Below are 20,275 nucleotides of genomic sequence, written 5' to 3'. Positions count from 1 at the left end.
TCTAAATAGTTGAAAATAGTGCAGACTTATTTGAAAGAATTACAATTGTGTGATGGGTCTGTAATCGGCAGCTGTTTTTCTTCTCTTAAAGAAGTGATTTATGATTTATCTTGACCAATCTTTCATCCAAATGACCTTCTTGTTGGCTGGGCCTCTTTCTTATACAGTATCTGACCATGCACAATTAACCATAGCCCTCTAATACCGGTAATTAGCAAATGATCATCCTCCCAGAACTTGAGCCATGAGTCAAAATTTGCTAGCAGATACAGAATTTACTTTGGAACAGTCATAAGAACATAAGAATTGCCGCTGCTGGGTCAGACCACTGGTCCATCACGCCTAGCAGTCCGCTCACGCGGCGGCCCTCTGGTCAAAGACCAGCGCTCTAACTGAGACTAGCCCTACCAGCGTACGCTCTTGCTCACCAGGAACTTGTCTAACTTTGTCTTGAATCAAGTTTCAAGTTTAATGGTTTTTTGATTAATTGCTTAATCATATTTCTAAGCGATGAACAGTTTAAAATTACAATTAATGGGAGACAATACCATACAAAACTATATATAATGACACAAGGGAAGAGGGGAGGTGAAATACAAAATCAATATAGAAAAGAAGAACAAAAAAGGAAAAGTACAAAAAGGGAAACAAATAAAAGATATAATATGATACAGTGAAAATTTGACCTAGGGACTGTTTAGTTAATTACCAAAGGCATCTCTAAAAAGAAAAGTTTTTAAATTACTTTTGAATTTCTCCAGATTCTGCTCTTCTCTTAAATAAATTGGAAGGGCGTTCCAAGTCTGAGGTGCGGTAACAGAGAAAATAAATTGCCGTCTTGTATTAATAATCTTAAGAGACGGTGGAGACAGAGACTGTGTCTGAATTCAAGAGGGTCTGGGATAGGCACGTGGGATCTCTCAGAGCAGACATGGCAAACTCTGGCCTGCGGGGTAATGAAATTTGGCCCGCCAAACAATTCCTGCCGTCGCTGAGATTTGGCCAGCCGTTCCTTCCCTCCCTCCATCAGGTGCAGCTCAGCTCCGCCAAAGTGAAAAGGAGCCGGGTCGAAATCGGAGCCCTGCCGCAGCACGTTCCCTCCGATTTCGACGCGGCCCCTTTTCACATTGGCGGAGCTGCGCTTCAGCTGATGGCTGCGCCTGGAGATGATTGTGCGCTGTTGAGCCCCTCTTTGGCCTGGGCCTGGCGCTGCACGTTTACACCAACAGCTGTTCCGTGCAGATCCGTGGCGGCGCCTAAGAGGCGGCTCGCGTAGCTCGGAGGCAGTGCTTCAGTTTCCTGGGGCCGGTTGGTACTGCCTGCTTTAAAAAGTATTAAAACGCTGCCGGTAGGTGGGAGGAGCCTGGAGAATGAGGCGTAATAGACTGCAGGGGCCCAAGAAGCAGAGACGGGGGAGGGGCGCCTCCCTGCTCCAGAACTGTTTACTTGTCTGTCATTGTTCTCAGCCCTCTTCAAAGTGCTCTCACCCTACTTGTCCTTGCTTTCTGTGCTTCTTGGAGCCCTCTACCTACTTGTCGCGCTGCCATCTCTGTGCTCCTACCTGCCTCTCGCTGTTTTTATTCCCGATTCTTGGTGCCCTCTAGCTGTCGGTCACTTCACTGTACTTCTGCTTTTAGTGCTCTCTATCTGCCGAACACTGTCTTCCTCCTGCTTCTCAGTGTTCTCTGATTGCATGTCACTACCTTCTACCCTTTTCTCAGGTCTGTTGTAAGTCAGGTAAATCGCTTTAGTTGTACCACAGAACGGCGGTGTATCAAATGCATGGCCCTTGACCTTACAAAGCTGGTGTTAGACGGCAGGCGTGAACTAGGTTCTAAAAGAGAGAGGAGAAGTCTTCTTATTTATTTTGTTTACATCACAGAGCCGGCATGGGGTTTGGAGCAGTTGTAACCCTAGACTTCTACCAAGACTAAGGGGTCCTTCTATTAAGGTGCGCATTTAGAGTATGCTAAATCGGTTAGCATACCTTAATAAAAGGACTCCCAAGTCTCTTAATAAAAAAATTTGGCCTGCGACTTAGCCTATGTTATAGATTTCAGCCCCTTATGTGATTGAGTTTGACACCCCTGTCTTAGAGAGAGGAAGAGATAATGGTTACTGCGGATGGGCAGACTGGATGGGCTATTTGGCCTTTATCTGCCATCATGTTTCTATGTTACTAAAGTTCTATGACATCACAATGCAGGTGTAAAGAGCCTTAGCCAATAGGGGGAGGAGGAGATAGTGGATGCTACAGATGGGCCATTTGGCCTTTATCTGCCATCATGTTCCTTTGTTTCTATAACCATACAGCTCTATGACCTCACAATGCAGGTGCACAGAACCTTAGCCTATAGGAAGAGGAGATGCAAATGTTAAAGAGCCTTAGCCAATAGGGAGAGGAGGAGATAGTGGATGCTGTGGATGGGCCATTTGGCCTTTATCTGCCATCATGTTTCTATAACCATAAAGCTCTATGACCTCACAATGCAGCTATAAAGAGCCTTAGCCAATAGGAAGAGGAGATGCAAATGTTAAGAGCCTTAGCCAATAGGACAGGAGGAGATAGTGGATGCTGCGGATGGGCAGATTGGAAGGGCCATTTGGCCTTTATCAGCCATCATGTTTCTGTTTGCTTTTGCTTTAAATTTAGGTTGGTTTTCAGTAGAAGTTGTTTGATTTTAAGAAAGCGTTTGTAGATGTGAACCAAGTCTAAATGTAACCTTGGGGAGAGAAGGAACCATGATAATACAGGAATGGTTTGAGCTACCTACACCGTAAATTTTATGGATTATAATGTTATAATATGATGGTTATACACATGGAAAAGATTAAAATTGATGGCTATAGAGGAGTCTTTTAACATAAATCCACTGTTCTAATATATGCTATTATTGATTTAGATATATAGTGTGGAAATTTATGTTTTCTGTCAGGCTGAAAGACCTCAAGTGTTCACAGGTGACTGGGTTTGAAAATCATCTCACCCAGACAACCAAAAGTGAACTATCACTGGTCTTTAATTGCCTATCTAATATATCCTCTTTGTATATTTCTCTGTTATAATGTTTTTTATATAATTTTTTCTAATACTTAGAGTGATAGGAATCTGTCAATTCTCTCTCAAGCTAGTACTCTATTTTCAGCTTATTATCTCATCAAATAATTATATAAAGACTATGATACTTAGCTTGTATAGTACTGCTCTAGCTGTGGAACTAACAGTTCTTTGCAATAGGAAGCTGTGAATAATACAGAATGGGAGGTGAAAGGGCCTCAAAAGTGGAATAGCCTAGGGCCTCTTTTCATCTAAATCCGGCCCTGCATGTACCAGAATCAGCCACAGTTTCACATTTCATTGCTAAAAAAAAGTTTCCTTCTTTCCTGTGTTTGTCTTGTAACATAAGAATTGCTGCTGCTGGGTCAGAGCTGTGGTCCATCGTGCACAGCAGTCCGCTCCCGCAGCAGCCCCCATTTCTACAGCCAGTGCCCTACCTACGTACGTTATGGTTCAGCAGGAACTGGTCTAACTTTGTCTTGAATCCCTGGAGGGTGTTTTCCCCTATAACAGACTCCGGAAGTGCGTTCCAGTTCTCCACCACCCTCTGGGTGAAGAAGGACTTCCTTACGTTTGTATGGAATCGATCCCCTTGGGAATAATAAAAATAAAGTCCCATTAGGGATAAGGTGACCATACGTCCTGTTTTCAACAGGACAGTCCCGTTTTCGGACCGACCGTCCCGTTGTCCCGACCCACCGCTTCAGGACACCGAAATGTCCCGTTTTCAGGGACAGCGTCCCGAAGCTGTGCACGGGGACACCAGGACGGGCGATCGCTTTCCCTCCCTGCCGCGCCGATTCAAATCCTGGGCCGCCCCCGCTGCTTCTTGCCTTCTTCCCGACATCAGTTTTGACGTCGGAGAGGAAGTTTGGGCCAGCCAATCGCTGCCTGGCTGGCCCGAACTTCCTCTCCGACGTCAAAACTGACGTCGGGAAGAAGGCAAGAAGCAGCGGGGGTGGCCCAGGATTTGAATCGGCGCAGCAGGGAGGTAGACTGGCAGGCAGCAGCGGTACACGGAGGGGCGGGCAGGGGTTTTGAATCCACGGTGGGGTTGAATCGCAGGGGGGGTTGAATTAGGCACTGGAGGGAGGGAAGGAGGTAGGCAGGCAGGCTGGCTTCGGGGGAGGGACAAAGGCAAGGGAAGACATAGGAAGGAGGCACTGGGGCACTAGGGACACAGGACAGAGGCACTGGGGGCATTATGGACATGGGAAGGAAGCACTGGGGGCATTAAGGACACAGGACAGAAACACTGGAGGCACTATGGACACAGGAAGGAGGCAGTGGGGGTACTAAGGACAAGGACAGGCACTGGGGGTACTATGCACATGGGAAGGAGGCATTGGGGGCACTAAGGACACAGGACAGAAGCACTGGGGGCACTATGGACACGGGAAGGAGGCACTGGGGGCACTAAGGACACAGGACAGGCACTGGGGGCACTAGGGACATGGGAAGGAGGCACTGGGGGCACTAAGGACACATGACAGAGGCACTGGGGGACACTATGGACATGGGAAGGAGGCACTGGGGGCACTAAGGACATAGGAAGGAAGGAGGGAGGGAATAGAAAGGGACAATTGTTGGGCCTGAGTGCAGAATGAAAGAAATGAAAGAAAGGATACACAGTAAGAAGGAAACACAACCAGAGACTCATGAAATCACCAGACAGCAAAGGTAGGAAAAATGATTTTATTTTCAATTTAGTGATCAAAACGTGTCATTTTGAAGAATTTATATCTGCTGTCTGTATTTTGCACTATATTGGTCTGTTTTTCTATAGTTACTGAGGTGACATTGCATATTTTGAAGTCATCTTTGAAAACCCCCCAAATATAAATGATAATTAACATTTTCTCTGCGTATAGTGTGCTTTGTAGTTTTTAATTTTAAGGTTACCATTATGAATTAATATGAAGATATTATGTGTACATGAAAAATAAATGGAAGAAATTGGGGGCGGGGCTAGGGCAGAGTTGGGGAGGGGCTAGGGCGGGATTGGGGGCGGGACTGACAATTAATAGATGTCCCCTTTTGATGAAAAAATAAATGGTCACGTTAATTAGGAAGTGTGTGGCGCAGTGGTTAAAAGCTACAGCCTCAGCCCCCTGAAGTTGTGGGTTCAAATCCACACCGTTCCTTGTGACCTTGGGCAAGTCACTTAATCCCCCCCAATGCCCCAGGTACATTAGATAGATTCTGAGTCCACCAGAACAGACAGGGAAAAATGCTTGAGTATCTGAATAAATTCATGTAAACCATTCTGACCTCCCTTGGGAGAACGGTATAGGAAAATAAATAAATTATAGCGATAATAACTTGTTTGAAGACAAAGGACACAGAAGCTTCAGACAGAGATGTTTCCAGTCGTTCTGGAACATTCAAGTGACCTCCTCCATTAGGAATTAAACCTTCAGTCTCTGGATTTTGTCCCTAAGCTTTTATGTCAGCAATATTAAAAGTTTAATACTTTATCTTCCACTTTCCCAGCAGACCATGCGTATGCAAATTAGCTCTCACTATTCTCTTGCTGAAACAAGTGTGCATGCAAATTAGACTCGGCTTCTGCAGGACAGCTGACCTCAGCACTCTTCTCCTCCAGCTGCTGGGCTTAATGATGCATTTTATCCTCTTAAGCCTCTTGCTCTTACCAAAAAGGGAAAGGGATTACAACCTCACTCAAAGTAGTTTACATACAGGTTACTTCAAGCATTTTCCCTATCTGTGCTGGTGGGATCACTATCTTTCTAATGTACCTGGGACACTGGGGGATTAAGTGACTTGCCCAGGGTCACAAGGAGCAGCGTGGGTTTGAATCCCCAATCTCAAGATGCTGAGGCTTTAGCTTTAACCACTGCCCCACTCTAGAAATCATAATATAGTAAAAGTGAGCCAAGTATGGGACATTCAAGGCATTGTGACATCAAGTTTCAAGTTTCAAGTTTATTCAATATTTGATCAATCGCCTATCAATAATTACTAAGCGATGTACATAAAATATTAATATTGGGTAAACAAGAACAAAATTGAGTAAAAAGATAAAATCTTTAAACATAGACAAAATACAACATGATACATTAGGATGGAGGGGAAAGAACTACATTGTCTGATAGAAAAGGAAGAACAATTAAGGGTAATATACAAAGGGTAGGGGAAAATTAGTTTATTGGGAATAAAATACATAATTAAGTAGAATGAATTATTACTATAAAGAGCAATTGGCTTTTCAATTAAACATTGAAAGCGTCTTTAAAAAGAAAGCTCTTAAGTTGGCCTTTAAATTTATCAAGGTTTTTCTCCTGTCGTAAGTATAGCGGGAGGGAGTTCCACGTTTGCGGTGCTGTAACTGTAAAAATGAATTGCCTTTGTGTATTGATCATTTTAAGGGTAGGAATAACCAATAAAAGTTGTTCGTTTGATCTTAAAGTTTTTTGAGAGGAGTATGGGATTAAAACTTTGTGAATAAATGAAGGGGTTTTATATAGCAATGATTTAAAGGTGAGTAAAGATATTTTATAGAGAATGCGGTGTGCCACAGGTAACCAATGTGCTTTTAGAAGTAACGGGGTGACATGATCAAACTTTTTTGCCCCCGTGATTAATTTGATAGAAGTGTTTTGGATAATTTGTAATCTTCTGATTTCTTTTTGGGCCATTCCTTTGAATAAAGCATTGCAATAGTCACTGAGGAGGTTGGCTCTTATTGGTGGAATGAGGCATTATGACATCACTATAGCAGTTCTGGTTATCAGAGGCTGAAACTTTTCACATTATTATTCAGTTTTCTATACTGTTCTCCCAAGGGAGCTCAGAATGGTTTATGTTAATTTATTCAGGTACTGAAGCATTTTTCCCTATCAGAGGAGATATGATTCAGACGTTCAAATACTTGAAGGGTATTAACGTAGAAGAAAATCTTTTCCAGAGAAAGGAGAATGGTTAAACCAGAGGACATAATTTGAGGTTGAGGGGTGGTAGATTCAAAAGCAATGTTAGGACATTCTTTACGGAGAGTGTGGTGGATCCCTGGAATGCGCTCCCGAGAGAGGTGGTAGAGAGGAAAACAGTGACGGAGTCCAAAGAAGCGTGGGATGAACACAGAGGGTCTAGAATCAGAAAATAATAGTAAATATTGAAGAACTAAGGCCAGTGTTGGCCAGACTTGCACGGTCTGTGTCTGTATATGGCCATTTGGTAGAGGATGGGCTGGGGAGGGCTTCAATGGCTGGGACGTTGTAGATGGACTGGAGTGTGCTTTGACGGAGACTTCAGGAGTTGGAACCTAAGAACAGTACCAGGCAGAGCTTTGGATTCTTGCCCAGAAATAGCTAAGAAGAAGAAGAAAAAACCCAACAAATTTTTAGATTGAATCAGGTTGGGCAGACGGTAGATGGACCATTCAGGTCTTTATCTGCCATCATCTACTATGTTACTATGTCTGCCCCAGTGGGCTCACAATCTATCTAATGTACCTGGGGCAATGGGGAGATTAAGTGACAACCAGGGTTACAAGGAGCAGTGTGGGTTTGAACCCACAACCTCAGCATGCTGAGACTGTAGCTTTAACCACTGCGCCATACCCTCCCCCTTGAAATGATAAGTGACTTGCCCAGAGCCACAAGGAGCTGCAGTGGGAACTGAACTAACAAACCTTAAGTTGCTGAGGCAGCTACTCTAAACCTTTAGGCCACGCCTCCACTCCATGATTTGCCCCTGATGCAGGCACTTTGGTCGCTGGAACATGTGCCACGGTATAGCTTTTTCTGGAAGTCTGGATATTTTTACACCTGGTTCCACCTTTTATACAGATGAATTTTGAATAAGGCACTGTTTTTGGCCTTTCGAAGCGGCTGCGCCGCTTCTTCATATCTGCACGCAATTTGCAGATTGCGATTGGCTCTCCTTTTGCCGTGACCGCTGCGAATCCAGCCCGAATTCTGCATAGGGGGGCCTTATATGCGCAAATTGGTACGTAAAGCTGATTTTTGCGCATATAACTAGATTGTTTAACAAGTCGAATCGGTGCTGCGAATTGGCAATTAACAAACTTATAATTGGCGTTAATTGGAAGTTACACACAAAAATTGGTATGCGCACTGCCCAAAAAGTTATGCGTCGCTTCGAGTGCGTGAATCTGAAAAGGGGGGCATGGTTAGGGGCGGATCGTGGGCGTTCTTTTAAGTTATGTACAAGTTTTTAGCTTTTGCGGCTGATGTGCGCGCAACTCAGGCGTTGGCATTTAGTCCTAAAAGTTGTGATGCATAACTGGTGCTAAGCGTGACTCTATAACTTGCACATAGATTCGTGCATAGCGCTGCACTAGCCGGCACTGGTTTTTTAAGTGCAATATATAGAATCAGGCCTTTACTACCCTTTAGAACAGTGGCCTCAAACTTGCGGCCCACAGACCACATGCGGCCCGCCAGGTACTATTTTGAGGCCCTTGGTATGTTTATCATAATCACAAAAGTAAAATAAAACAGTTTCTTGATCATATGTCTCTTTAGCTATAAATGACAATATTATTAAGAAAACCAAAAAAACTCTGTGGAGTGACGATGTTCCCAAATGGACTTTATTTGAAAGTATCAAAGTTCCAAAGGTACACTAAAATTATCCACATAAAATAATTCCATCCACATAAAAGTAAATCATCCACATAAGAGCCTTAAAGGACCTAGTCCACTAGGGATACAGGACCCAACACGGTCCGCGTTTCGACAAAAAGTCTTCTTCAGGGGTCCCTGGGGGTCCTATAAAGGTGAGTACGTGGGAAACAATTGTGTGGTGAACCGGAAATGAAACACTGCTTGCATTATTAAGACTTAGCCAAAAGGAAAGATTTGTAAACTAAGGAGTTTTACCTCATGTGAAATTGTCATTTCTTTTGGTGCTTCTTTTTGGATGTAGAGACGCCGACGCGTTTTCAAGCATAGTTCACAGCACGTTTGCAAGTTCATAATTGTCTCCTGAAGAAGGCGACAGAGTCGCCGAAACTCAGACCCTAGTCGGGACGTTCTATGAAACTTTGCCTGGGTTTATTATTTCTTAAAAGACTTGTGATTAGACTTTGATTCAAACTGTAAATAAAGGAATCGTTACCACAGGTTGGATCTGACCTCTCCCGTGCCTCCTTATTGTTTGTTCTGCTGTGCCTCGAGGCTTGGTACCTTCTTTCCGTGCCCCCATTTCTTTAATAAGACATTTACTATTTTTTCTGAGGCCCTCCAAGTACCTACAAATCCAAAATGTGGCCCTTCAAAGGGTTTGAGTTGGAGACCACTGCTTTAGAACTCCAAAGTGACTTTGGTGCATCGACATGAAACTGCCAATTATTGGCACATCTAATGCACATGTAAGTACAATTGTTCTATAAATTCTATAGTATCCGTGCATTTGGCACCTAACATTAGGCACTAAGTTATATAATGAAGAGGACAGTCCTCTAAAACAAAAGGAAAAAGGAAGTTATATGAGGGTTCTTCAAAAAGTTTCCGCATTTTCATATTTTCTCGGGAAATGATTTGGTCGGGAGAAGTGGTAAGAGGATGCTGGGAAATATGTTTCGCAAAACAGGGGGATTACGTGATGTAATTTGCTTTTGAAATATTTAATAATAATAATAATAATAAATTTATTCTTTTATACCGCCATCACCAAGAGTTCTAGGCGGTTTACACCATAAGAAACTGAACAATCAGCAAAATACATTCATAGCATAAAAATACAATCATTATAAAAAGTTAAAAATGTAATTGCAATCTTAAAAATACCCAACTAAGTAATAAATTTGTCAAACAAAGAAGACTTAATTAATTTTCAAAAAGAACAGTAAGACATGGCTTGATGAATACATTCACCAAGCCAGGATTGTAATTTACCTACCTAAAATGCTAAGGTCCTATCAAAAAAGTTCTTAGATCTGACACCATTTGGCTTAGGATAGGCAAATAAGTAAGAACTTGTATTCCTTGATGGTCTATATCAGTGTTCTTCAACCACCGGTCTATGGACCAGTGCCAGTCCACAGAAATTTCCTGCTGGTCCACAGGGCCAGCACGTGCATCAGGCCCAAAACAGTGTTCTTCAACCGCCGGTCCACAGTGCAATCGATGCGGCGTTATCTTCAAGCCAGCTCCCTCTTCCTAACTGATTCAGCGCACAAAGCCACGGGCAGTGGCTCCTACGGGCATCCTGCGCCTGAACCGGAAGCCTTCTCTCTGACGTTGCAACGTCAGAGGGAAGGCTTCCAGATGAGGCACAGGACGTGCAAGGTGTAATTAGTACTATTATGGGGGTGGGGTCTGGGGTGGAGATTGGGTAGAGATGGGCGGAGTCTGGCCCACGACTTAACCCAGTGTTCTTCAACTGCCGGTCCACAGAATAATTCTTTTATTTCTGCCGGTCCATAGGTGTAAAAAGGTTGTAAAACACTGGTCTATATAACTCAAAATGAGGAGACAGGTAAATTGGAGACTCTCCTGATAACAACTTAAAGCAAATGCAAGAAAATTTAAAATAGATCTCTTGCTTCCAACACTAACCAATGCGGTGGTTAAAAAAATGAAAGTGCAGTAACGTTTTGAAGATCTCTCGTATTTCTGTAAGCTTCTAAGAGCTGCTGTTTCCACTCACAATGGTCCCTCTGCTTTTCTGCAGACAGATTTTGCAACAGGACGTTTGACAATTACGCCTGCTGGCCCGATGGATCTCCTGGAGCCTATACAAACGTGAGCTGCCCTTGGTATCTTCCCTGGGCCAACAGAGGTAAGAATGTAAGAATTTGGTGCCGACCAAAGCAGAAATCAGTCTCTTACCGTGTAGTTCATTCATTGCGCAATCAACATGTGTTATGTATGTTGAGTCTAAACTAAACTAAACTAAACCTTGGGTTTGTATACCGCACCATCTCCATAGTTGTGGAGCTCGGCACGGTTTACAGGAATTGTAATGAGAAAGGAACTCCAAGGAAGGGCTAGATGAAGATCAGAGGAGAGAAGAATGTTAGAGGCTAGGATGTCAGAAGAGGGGGGAGTGTTAGGTTTTAGAGAAGAGCCAGGTTTTCAGATGTTTACGGAAGGGTTGGAGAGCACTCAGGTTTCGAAGAGGGGAGGTAAGGTTGTTCCAGAGCTCGATGAATCTGAAGGGGAGGGAAGTTCCCAGTTTTCCTGGGTGGGAAATGCCTTTTAATGAGGGGAAGGATAATTTCGATTTTTGGGTAGGTCTGGTGGAATTAAGATTTGAAGAATTCCAAGAAAGTGGAATTAATGGAGGAAGGATGTCATGGAGGATCTTGAAAGTTAGGCAGATGCATTTGAAGTGAACTCTGGAAATTATCGGGAGTCTCTGTAGAAACAGAAGCACAGGCTGTCTTGATTAAGGATAAAATTGTGACTAAGAAGCGTTTGGAGAATCTGGAAAATCCTATATGTTTTTTTAACCTTTGCTTATTTAGGGGTCCTTTATTAAGGTGCGCTAACCGATTTAGTGCACGCTAAATGCTAAAGACATCCATCATATTCCTAATCTTTAGCGCGCACTAAATCAGTTAGCACATCTTAATAAAGGGACCCCTAAATTTTCTAAAACATCCTATTTTGTCTCCAAACAACTCTTAAGGAATTTTTTTGAAGAGGCTTTAAGTATTCCTAAAGATGCTTTTCCACCAATTTCTAAGGTTTACTAGTCTTTTAGCCTGTTACATTAACGGGTGCTAGAATATATGTCTGTCTGTCTTTCTTTCTTTCTCTCTCCCTGGCCCCCTTTGTCTGTCTTTCTGTCCCTTTCCCTGCCCCTGTGTCTTTCTTCCTTTCTTTCTGTCTCCCTCCCTCCTGCTGTCTTTCTTTCTTTCTATCTGTCTCTCTCCCTGCTCTCTATGCAGCATTCCCTCCTCCTCCATTTCCCTGTGCAGCAGCATCTCCCCCCACCCCACTTCCCTGTGCTGCAGCAGCATTCCCTCCCCCTCCATTTCCCTGTGCAGCAGCATTTCCCTCCCCCAACCCACTTCCCTGTGCAGCAGAAGCAGCGGTATTTTCCTTCTCCTCCAGGTCCCTGTGCAGCAGCAGCAGCATTTCCTCCCCCCCCCCCTTCTCTTCTCTTCCCATGGTCTAACCTGCTCCATTATTCCCTTGTCGGCCCTTTCCCTTCCCTTCCCACGGTGTGACGAGCTCCATTATTCCCTTGTCGGCCCCTCCCCTTCCTGCGGTCTGGCCTGCTCCATTATTGCCTTGTCGGGCCCCCACTTCCCTACCCTTCCCGCGGTCTGGCGTGCTCCGTTATTCCCTTGTCGGAGTTTATTTTTAAGTTTAAAAGTGCCACGGTGGCTCCTCTTACAATCCCCGCTTGCGTCGGAAGCCTTCTCTGACACAGGTGCGGCTCATGAGAGGAGCCGCGGCGGCGGCTTTTAATTTAAAAATAAACTTCGGCCGGTAGGGCCGTATTTCCTGGCTTCAGGGGGTGGAGAGCAGGGAGTCCAGCGCTTTTCATTGTCTCTGTCGGCCACTGGCACAGCTATGCGCGCATGCGCACTCGTGCTGGCTACGGACCTACGGACCACGGATCACGCAGGTAAGAATGCGCATGCGTGTTTAGCGTTTTATTATAGTAGATTATATCCCCTCCAAGTTAAAACTGGCCCTGAGCTTGGAAAATCACAGTTGGTGACGGAAGGGGGAGGTTTGGAGGGCAGTTTGGATCTTACAACTTTTCTAGAGAGATCTGGTAATGAAACTGTGAGACGTGGGCCTCTGTTAGCAGCTTTTGCATTTCCTCAAGACCGTGAACATATTTTGAGACTCTCTTTTTTGTCACTGAGAAAAGCCTTTCATGGGACAGAAAATCTGGATTGGACTAAAGTTACGCAGGACTGGAGTAAGAAATCTCTAGTAATGAAACAAGAAGTATTATTTCTTGATGCCAAATTTATGCTTAGATTTCCTTGTAAATGTTGCATCACATCTGCTACTCATAAGCACGTTGGTTTTTTTTTACCCTGATCAGCTTAAAACTTTTCTTGAAGTGAAGACGACTAAACTGCCTGTGTCACCTAGTGATGGGACTTTTCTCCCTGGAAAAGCGAAGACTTAGAGGAGACATGATAGAAACCTTCAAGATCCTGAAGGGCATAGAAAAAGTAGACAGGGACAGATTTTTCAAATTAAGGGGCACCACAAGCACAAGGGGGCATTGGGAGAAATTGAAGGGGGACAGGTTCAGAACAAATGCTAGGAAGTTCTTTTTCACTCAGAGGGTGGTGGACACATGGAACGCGCTTCCAGAGGCTGTTGTAGACAAGAAAACATTAAATGGTTTCAAAGAAGGTTTGGATAGATTCCTAGAAGAAAAAGGGATTGGGGGGTATAGATAGGTATAGACCATTGCTCAGGCAATGGGCCTGATGGGCCGCCGCGGGAGCAGACCGCTGAGCAGGATGGACCTATGGTCTGCCTCAGCGGAGGCAACTTCTTATGTTCTTATGTTCTTATGATAGATAGCTTGCATTGATTAAGTTATGTCTCTCCTTAATGACAATAGTGTATTATGGAGTCCTTTATTAGTAGTGCATACTAAATGCTAAGACATCCATTGTATTCCTATGGGCATCTTAGCATCTAGGCCCCGATTCTATAAAGGGCGACTAAGTCATGCCTAAAGTGAGGCGTGCTTTCAGCGTCCAATCTAAGTGGTTAATGAGCCAGTTAAGGGTCTTAAGCGATAAATGGTACTTAGGCGTCCAAAGGACTTAGACACCACTTTGTCGACACAGCCACAATTTCATAGACGCCCATGTTTAAAACTCGCACCCAACTCAATAGGCGTGGGCGTGGAATGGGCGTGGTTTGGGCAATGATTCAATTTGGACGTCCTTCAATTCATTCACATAACACTGAGCGACCTAGGGCGGGGCCTTAGGCGCCTGGGTCAATCAGGTCCTAGGTACCTCCCCGGTGCATCCCACAATACACCAGGAAGGATCAGGCTCACCATCCCGAGGAAGGCGGGCCTCCCGTCTGTCCAGCCATCGATTAAGGTTAGCGGGGGGGTCCAGGGGGGTTGGGGGATCTGGGGGGGTTTCTTTCAGGCAGGAAGGCTTGGGCTCCCTCCTGCCAGTAATCGCATTGGTTCAGGGGGGGGGTTCTTTCTGGCAGGAGGGCTTGGGCTTCTTCCTGCCGGTAATCGAGATGGTGGGGTGGTTCTTCAGCAGGAGGGCTTGGGCTCCTGATGATCACGGAGGTTCGGGGGGGGGGGGCGTTCTTTCCGGTAGGAGGGCTTGGGCTCCCTCCTGCCGATGATCGCAGTGGGAGGGGGGTTGTCCTTCAACAGGAGAGATTAGGCATCTCTCCTGCCACGATCGTTGGGGGGGGGGGGACACGATGGTTCCAGGATTCTGTAACCGGCGTTGTTTTTGGCAGACGCAGGTTAGAGAATCCTGCTTTTTATATATATATATATATATATATATATATATATATATATATATATATACAGTAGTGCCTCACACAACGAACTTAATCTGTTCCAGGAGCAAGTTTGTTATGTGAAACGTTCGTTGTGTGAAACGCGTTTTCCCATAAGAATACATTTAAAACACAATAATTCGTTCTGCAGCCCTGTTTTCCCATAAGAATACATTTAAAACACAATAATTCGTTCTGCAGCCCTACATTTCCCTCCCTCCACCTCACCTTGTATGCGGAGTCTGCCGGCCCTCTCCCTCACCCAGCCGCACGCTTCCAGAAAGCTGTGCACGCGCAGCTGCTGGAGTTGGTCAATGTTCTACTCTCCTGCAACTTCCGGTTTCCGGTTGCGTCAGAGGAGAAGATTGAGCAACAGAGCATGCGCGCGTGCGCTGCTCCCTGAAAGCGTGTGGCTGGCCGAGAAAGAGGGCCGGAGAACTCGGCATCCAGGGTAAGGTGGAGGGAGATGATGGAACAGTATTTCATGGTACAGTATTACTATTTGTTAAAAAGGAAATAATCTTTTGATGTTTTCTGGATTTTTTTTTCGTTAGCTTAAACATGGCTTAACTTGCTGTAAATGGGTCAGGTCTCGTAAGATAGGACCAGAGAATCGGGTCTGGGTAAAACCAGGATTTGCAGGATCTCCAGGATCCTCATGGACTTGTATTGAGATCCTGGTAATATTGCAGGATTTCACGAATTTTCCAGGACCCTGGTCCACCTTAACAGCAGACCTCCTCTTTTTTTGATTGCCACAGCTGCTGCTCTGCATTTACTGGAGTCCCCTACACGCCGTCTTCTCCTTCTCTGCATGGGTGCTGCTGTTCCCGGCTTCGGCGAGAGTAGTTCCGCCCCCCCCCGGGCCCCTCGGGCGACTTCGTTGTGTGAAACGAAGTTCGTTGTGGGGAGCACGACAAAAAGTTCGTTGTGCGCAGCGTTCGCTGTGCGAGGCGTCCGTTATGCGAGGCACCACTGTATATATATTTAAGTATTTTTATTGATTTCAATATTATATCAAGTAAGCTTGTACAGAAAGCAATTTTAACCACAACATATTACAATCATATAAATCCATACTTAACAATGTTGAGCAGATTACAAAAGAAACTACAGTGGTGCCTCACACAACGAACTTAATCCGTTCCAGGAGCAAGTTTGTTATGTGAAACGTTCGTTGTGTGAAACGCGTTTTCCCATAAGAATACATTTAAAACACAATAATTCGTTCTGCAGCCCTGTTTTCCCATAAGAATACATTTAAAACACAATAATTCGTTCTGCAGCACTACATTTCCCTCCCTCCACCTCACCTTGTATGCGGAGTCTGCCGGCCCTCTCCCTCACCCAGCCGCACGCTTCCAGAAAGCTGTGCACGCGCAGCTGCTGGAGTTGGTCAATGTTCTACTCTCCTGCAACTTCCGGTTTCCGGTTGCGTCAGAGGAGAAGATTGAGCAACAGAGCATGCGCGCGTGCGCTGCTCCCTGAAAGCGTGTGGCTGGCCGAGAAAGAGGGCCGGAGAACTCGGCATCCAGGGTAAGGTGGAGGGAGATGATGGAACAGTATTTCATGGTACAGTATTACTATTTGTTAAAAAGGAAATAATCTTTTGATGTTTTCTGGATTTTTTTTTCGTTAGCTTAAACATGGCTTAACTTGCTGTAAATGGGTCAGGTCTCGTAAGATAGGACCAGAGAATCGGGTCTGGGTAAAACCAGGATTTGCAGGATCTCCAGGATCCTCATGGACTTGTATTGAGATCCTGGTAATATTGCAGGATTTCACGAATTTTCCAGGACCCTGGTCCACCTTAACAGCAGACCTCCTCTTTTTTTGATTGCCACAGCTGCTGCTCTGCATTTACTGGAGTCCCCTACACGCCGTCTTCTCCTTCTCTGCATGGGTGCTGCTGTTCCCGGCTTCGGCGAGAGTAGTTCCGCCCCCCCCCCCGGGCCCCTCGGGCGACTTCGTTGTGTGAAACGAAGTTCGTTGTGGGGAGCACGACAAAAAGTTCGTTGTGCGCAGCGTTCGCTGTGCGAGGCGTCCGTTATGCGAGGCACCACTGTATTATGGTAAAATTAGCTCAAGTCCTCATTGGATCCAAGAATTAATTGTGAGAAAACATTAAGAAAAGGATCAAAGAAGTAATGCTATTCCTATAAATTGGGAAGGAAGTTACTATTTCTTTAGAGCTTAACCTTGAGTTTTTTCTTTGTCCAGACGGGACATCGCCAGAAAATTAGTCAAATATTGAGATTCAAAGAATACATATTTAGTTGAATGGTAACGGACAATGCACTTACAGGGTGTCTCAAATAAAATGTAGCCCCTAATGAGATGGCCCCCGGTTTCAAAAGAAGAAAATCACGTCTGTTTTTGCATTTCCCTTGTAACATCCATATGAATGGGGAGAGCAACCCATTTGCCTGGTAATGGGTCTGTAGACATGGACCCAAAAAGCTTCTCAAACTGAATTTGGCGAGCCTTTAGAGCCCTTTTTTGCAAGCGAGTGCAGAGATTACAAGAAATGTCCTGATGCTCATGACCCAGGCACTGTACACACTAGTTGTGAGGGTCTGAACCTGAGATGGTCTTGTTAGATCAAGAGCACTTCTTGAATCCACTGAGCGTTGGGGACACTGATGGGAAGACCGCCAACACTAAACCAAAGGGCTCAATTGTAGGGAAGTAACACAATTCCTGAAATAGAGTCGATGTTCCCAGCCTCTACAGAGGCAGAAAGCCATCCAAAAGGCCAAAAAAAAGGAAAATCATGAAAATTAAGAAAAAATGAAATATATGAAAACAGAAAAATATGAGAAAAACACAGTTTCTTTGCTCCACGGAAAATGAAGAACTGAAGGTCCCGCGAGCCGACATTGGACAGGAAGGCACCCGGAGCTTTCAAAACAAATGGCACTCAGTTTTAAAACATAGCAGAGCAAAACGCTCCCTCTCCATACAGTGTATTCATTGAAAAAAGCACAAAACTAACCCAGTTGAAATTGCCCCAAGACAAATCCATATTATGCTCGGGACATGCTGACATGACTGTTCTGGGCTGCAAGGTTGCACTTTACGTTATTTCTGCTTACTCATCAAACTTTAGTTAAGGGTCTAAGAAAAATTATAGTAGGCATTTATGAAAAGTGAGAAGCTTTTCTCTTTTCAGTCTTTATATGTGAGAGCAGAGCTCACTTCAGAGATTCATCTTAGTCGCCTACAAAGGACATAGAAACAAAATCTTCACACTGTATCCTAGAATTTAAGCTTTTATGACTTTGATTTATCACCTTTAATTTTATTTGAACAGGAAATAGGTACTTAAGGTTTGGCATTTATTAGATAATAGGAGATTATCATTCATTTCACAAAGAGAATGACAGCCGTTCTGGCTGGTTCCCAGCCTTCTCTAGCTGTGGGTCTATATGGACTTGCCAATTTGGCAATTAGGGAAAGAAATGTAGACTATGAGAACAGTGAAACCACCTTCTCCTTCAGAATAAGTGTGTTTACGAAAATGATGCACCTGGGCAGCCAGAATCCATGCAAGTCTTATACCCTTAATGGCGAGATCCTAGCAAAAACGGTAGCAGAATGAGACTTGGGGGTAATCGTCAGTGAGGACATGAAGTCTGCCAATCAAGTGGAGCAGGCTTCGTCCAAGGCAAGACAAATCATGGGCTGCATACGAAGGGGTTTCGTCAGTCGTAAGGCGGAAGTCATTATGCCATTGTATAGATCCATGGTGAGGCCCCACCTGGAATACTGTGTGCAATTCTGGAGGCCGCATTATCGCAAGGATGTGCTGAGACTGGAGTCGGTGCAAAGAATGGCCACCCGGATGGTCTCGGGACTCAAGGATCTACCATACGAAAAACGGCTTGACAAATTACAGCTATACTCGCTCGAGGAGCGCAGAGAGAGGGGGGACATGATCGAGACGTTCAAGTATCTTACGGGCCGCATCGAGGCGGAGGAAGATATCTTCTTTTTCAAGGGTCCCACGACAACAAGAGGGCATCCGTGGAAAATCAGGGGCGGGAAACTACAAGGTGACACCAGGAAATTCTTTTTCACTGAAAGAGTGGTTGATCGCTGGAATAGTCTTCCACTACAGGTGATTGAGGCCAGCAGCGTGCCTGATTTTAAGGCCAAATGGGATCGGCACATGGGATCTATTCACAGGGCAAAGGTAGGGGAGGGACATTAAGGTGGGCAGACTAGATGGGCCGTGGGCCCTTATCTGCCGTCTATTTCTATGTTTCTATGTTTCTACTCTGTAATTAGGTACTTTGGAATTACTTAATTATTCCCTCATTTGCCCCATGTATACACTTTCTGAACACTTCATTAGCTTAAAATCAGGCAGGAATCGTCTGAATGAACTGGGACACTGGAACAGAATGACGGTTTCTCCCAACAGATAGAGGAACATAATCAAAAATGTGCCTAAGTCTGAGGTTGGACGTTTGTGTGCAAGTCGTCCACCAACACAGCAGGAAAATGTCCATTTTCAAAGATGCCCCAAGCATCTCTTTTATTTTTGAAAATGAGCTAGGTATAAGTCTACCTTTTATGCCCATTTTCAATCATAAAAACGTCCACGCGAAGAACTTACAAAAGCAAGTTTTGCAGAGGTTCCCACTTTATACTTTGTCTGATTGTGGCAGAAGGAATACCCATCAGCTGAGCCGGTTTTGGGGATTCCTGGTGGCTCAGCTGATGGGGATTTCCCCTGCCAGGATCAGCTGAGCCGTGGAGCGCCTACACTCCATCCCCCGACATGCCCTGACATCCCCGATATCCCGCTGACATTCCCCACATCCTCCTGAAATTCCTGATATCCTGTTGACAACCCACCGACATGCCCCGGAACACCCACACCAGTACCTTCGGAAGAGCAAACGGCAGGAGGGAAGCTCACTCCCTCCTGCCTACAGGGTCATGTGCTGCAAATGACGGGGCTTCCCCCTTCCAATGCATTTTGGGATGCAGTAGAAGGGGTGAAAGCACGGATGGGCTCAAAATCACAATTTACCGCTGGACCAACAGGGATAAAGGGCACGGGCAGAGCCACTAGCGGCAGCCCGTTAGCTAGCGGCTCTGCACAGAAATGTACCTTACATTTGATTAATGCAAGAATTATTCAAAGGCGATGATATGCATTTCAAGACAACATAGGCCACTCATGATGAAAGGATCTAAGGGTTTCTAAACTCAGTCTCAGCATCATTTCTAGATAATTCTTGTATTGTTCCAGTAAAGCTAACACAGCTTAGAACGGTGGCCTCAAACTCAAACCCTTTGCAGGGCCACATTTTGGATCTGTAGGTACTTGGAGGGCCTCAGAAAAAAATAGTTAATGTCTTATTAAAGAGTTTGAGACCACTGAGTTAAGGGGAATGGTTAATCTGCTGGCTGGGTTGGAGGGCAGAGGGGAGAACAGGACAATCAAGCCATTGTGACATCACTGATGAGGCTGGCTCTTATTGGTGGAATGAGGCATTATGACATCACAAGCTCAGCTCTGCTTCCCAAAGACAAAAAGGATGTCATGGATACAGTTAATCCAGTGGTCTCCAACTCACACCCTTTGCAGGGCCACATTTTGGATCTGTAGGTACTTGGAGGGCCTCAGAAAAAAATAGTTAATGTCTTATTTAAAAAAATGACAATTTTGCATGAGGTAAAACTCTTTATAGCTTATAAATCTTTCCTTTTGGCTAAGTCTTAATAATAATATTGTCATTTATAG

The 20,275-nt window shown here is 44.8% G+C and overlaps 1 protein-coding gene across 1 annotated transcript in view; it reads left to right on the top strand.

Moving 5' to 3' along the window:
* The window catches only part of GLP1R (glucagon like peptide 1 receptor), a 245,924-nt gene that overhangs the window by 91,459 nt on the left and 134,190 nt on the right, over positions 1-20,275 (top strand). The window contains exon 3 of the mRNA XM_033935380.1: positions 10,721-10,828. Coding sequence (XP_033791271.1) covers positions 10,721-10,828 — 108 coding nt within the window. The remainder of the gene's footprint in view (positions 1-10,720; positions 10,829-20,275) is intronic.

This window comes from Geotrypetes seraphini, chromosome 3 (genome assembly GCF_902459505.1).
Source record: "Geotrypetes seraphini chromosome 3, aGeoSer1.1, whole genome shotgun sequence".
Classification (NCBI taxonomy): domain Eukaryota; kingdom Metazoa; phylum Chordata; class Amphibia; order Gymnophiona; family Dermophiidae; genus Geotrypetes; species Geotrypetes seraphini.
Note: the sequence above shows the minus strand (reverse complement) of the source record. Positions and strands in the feature narration are given on the sequence as shown.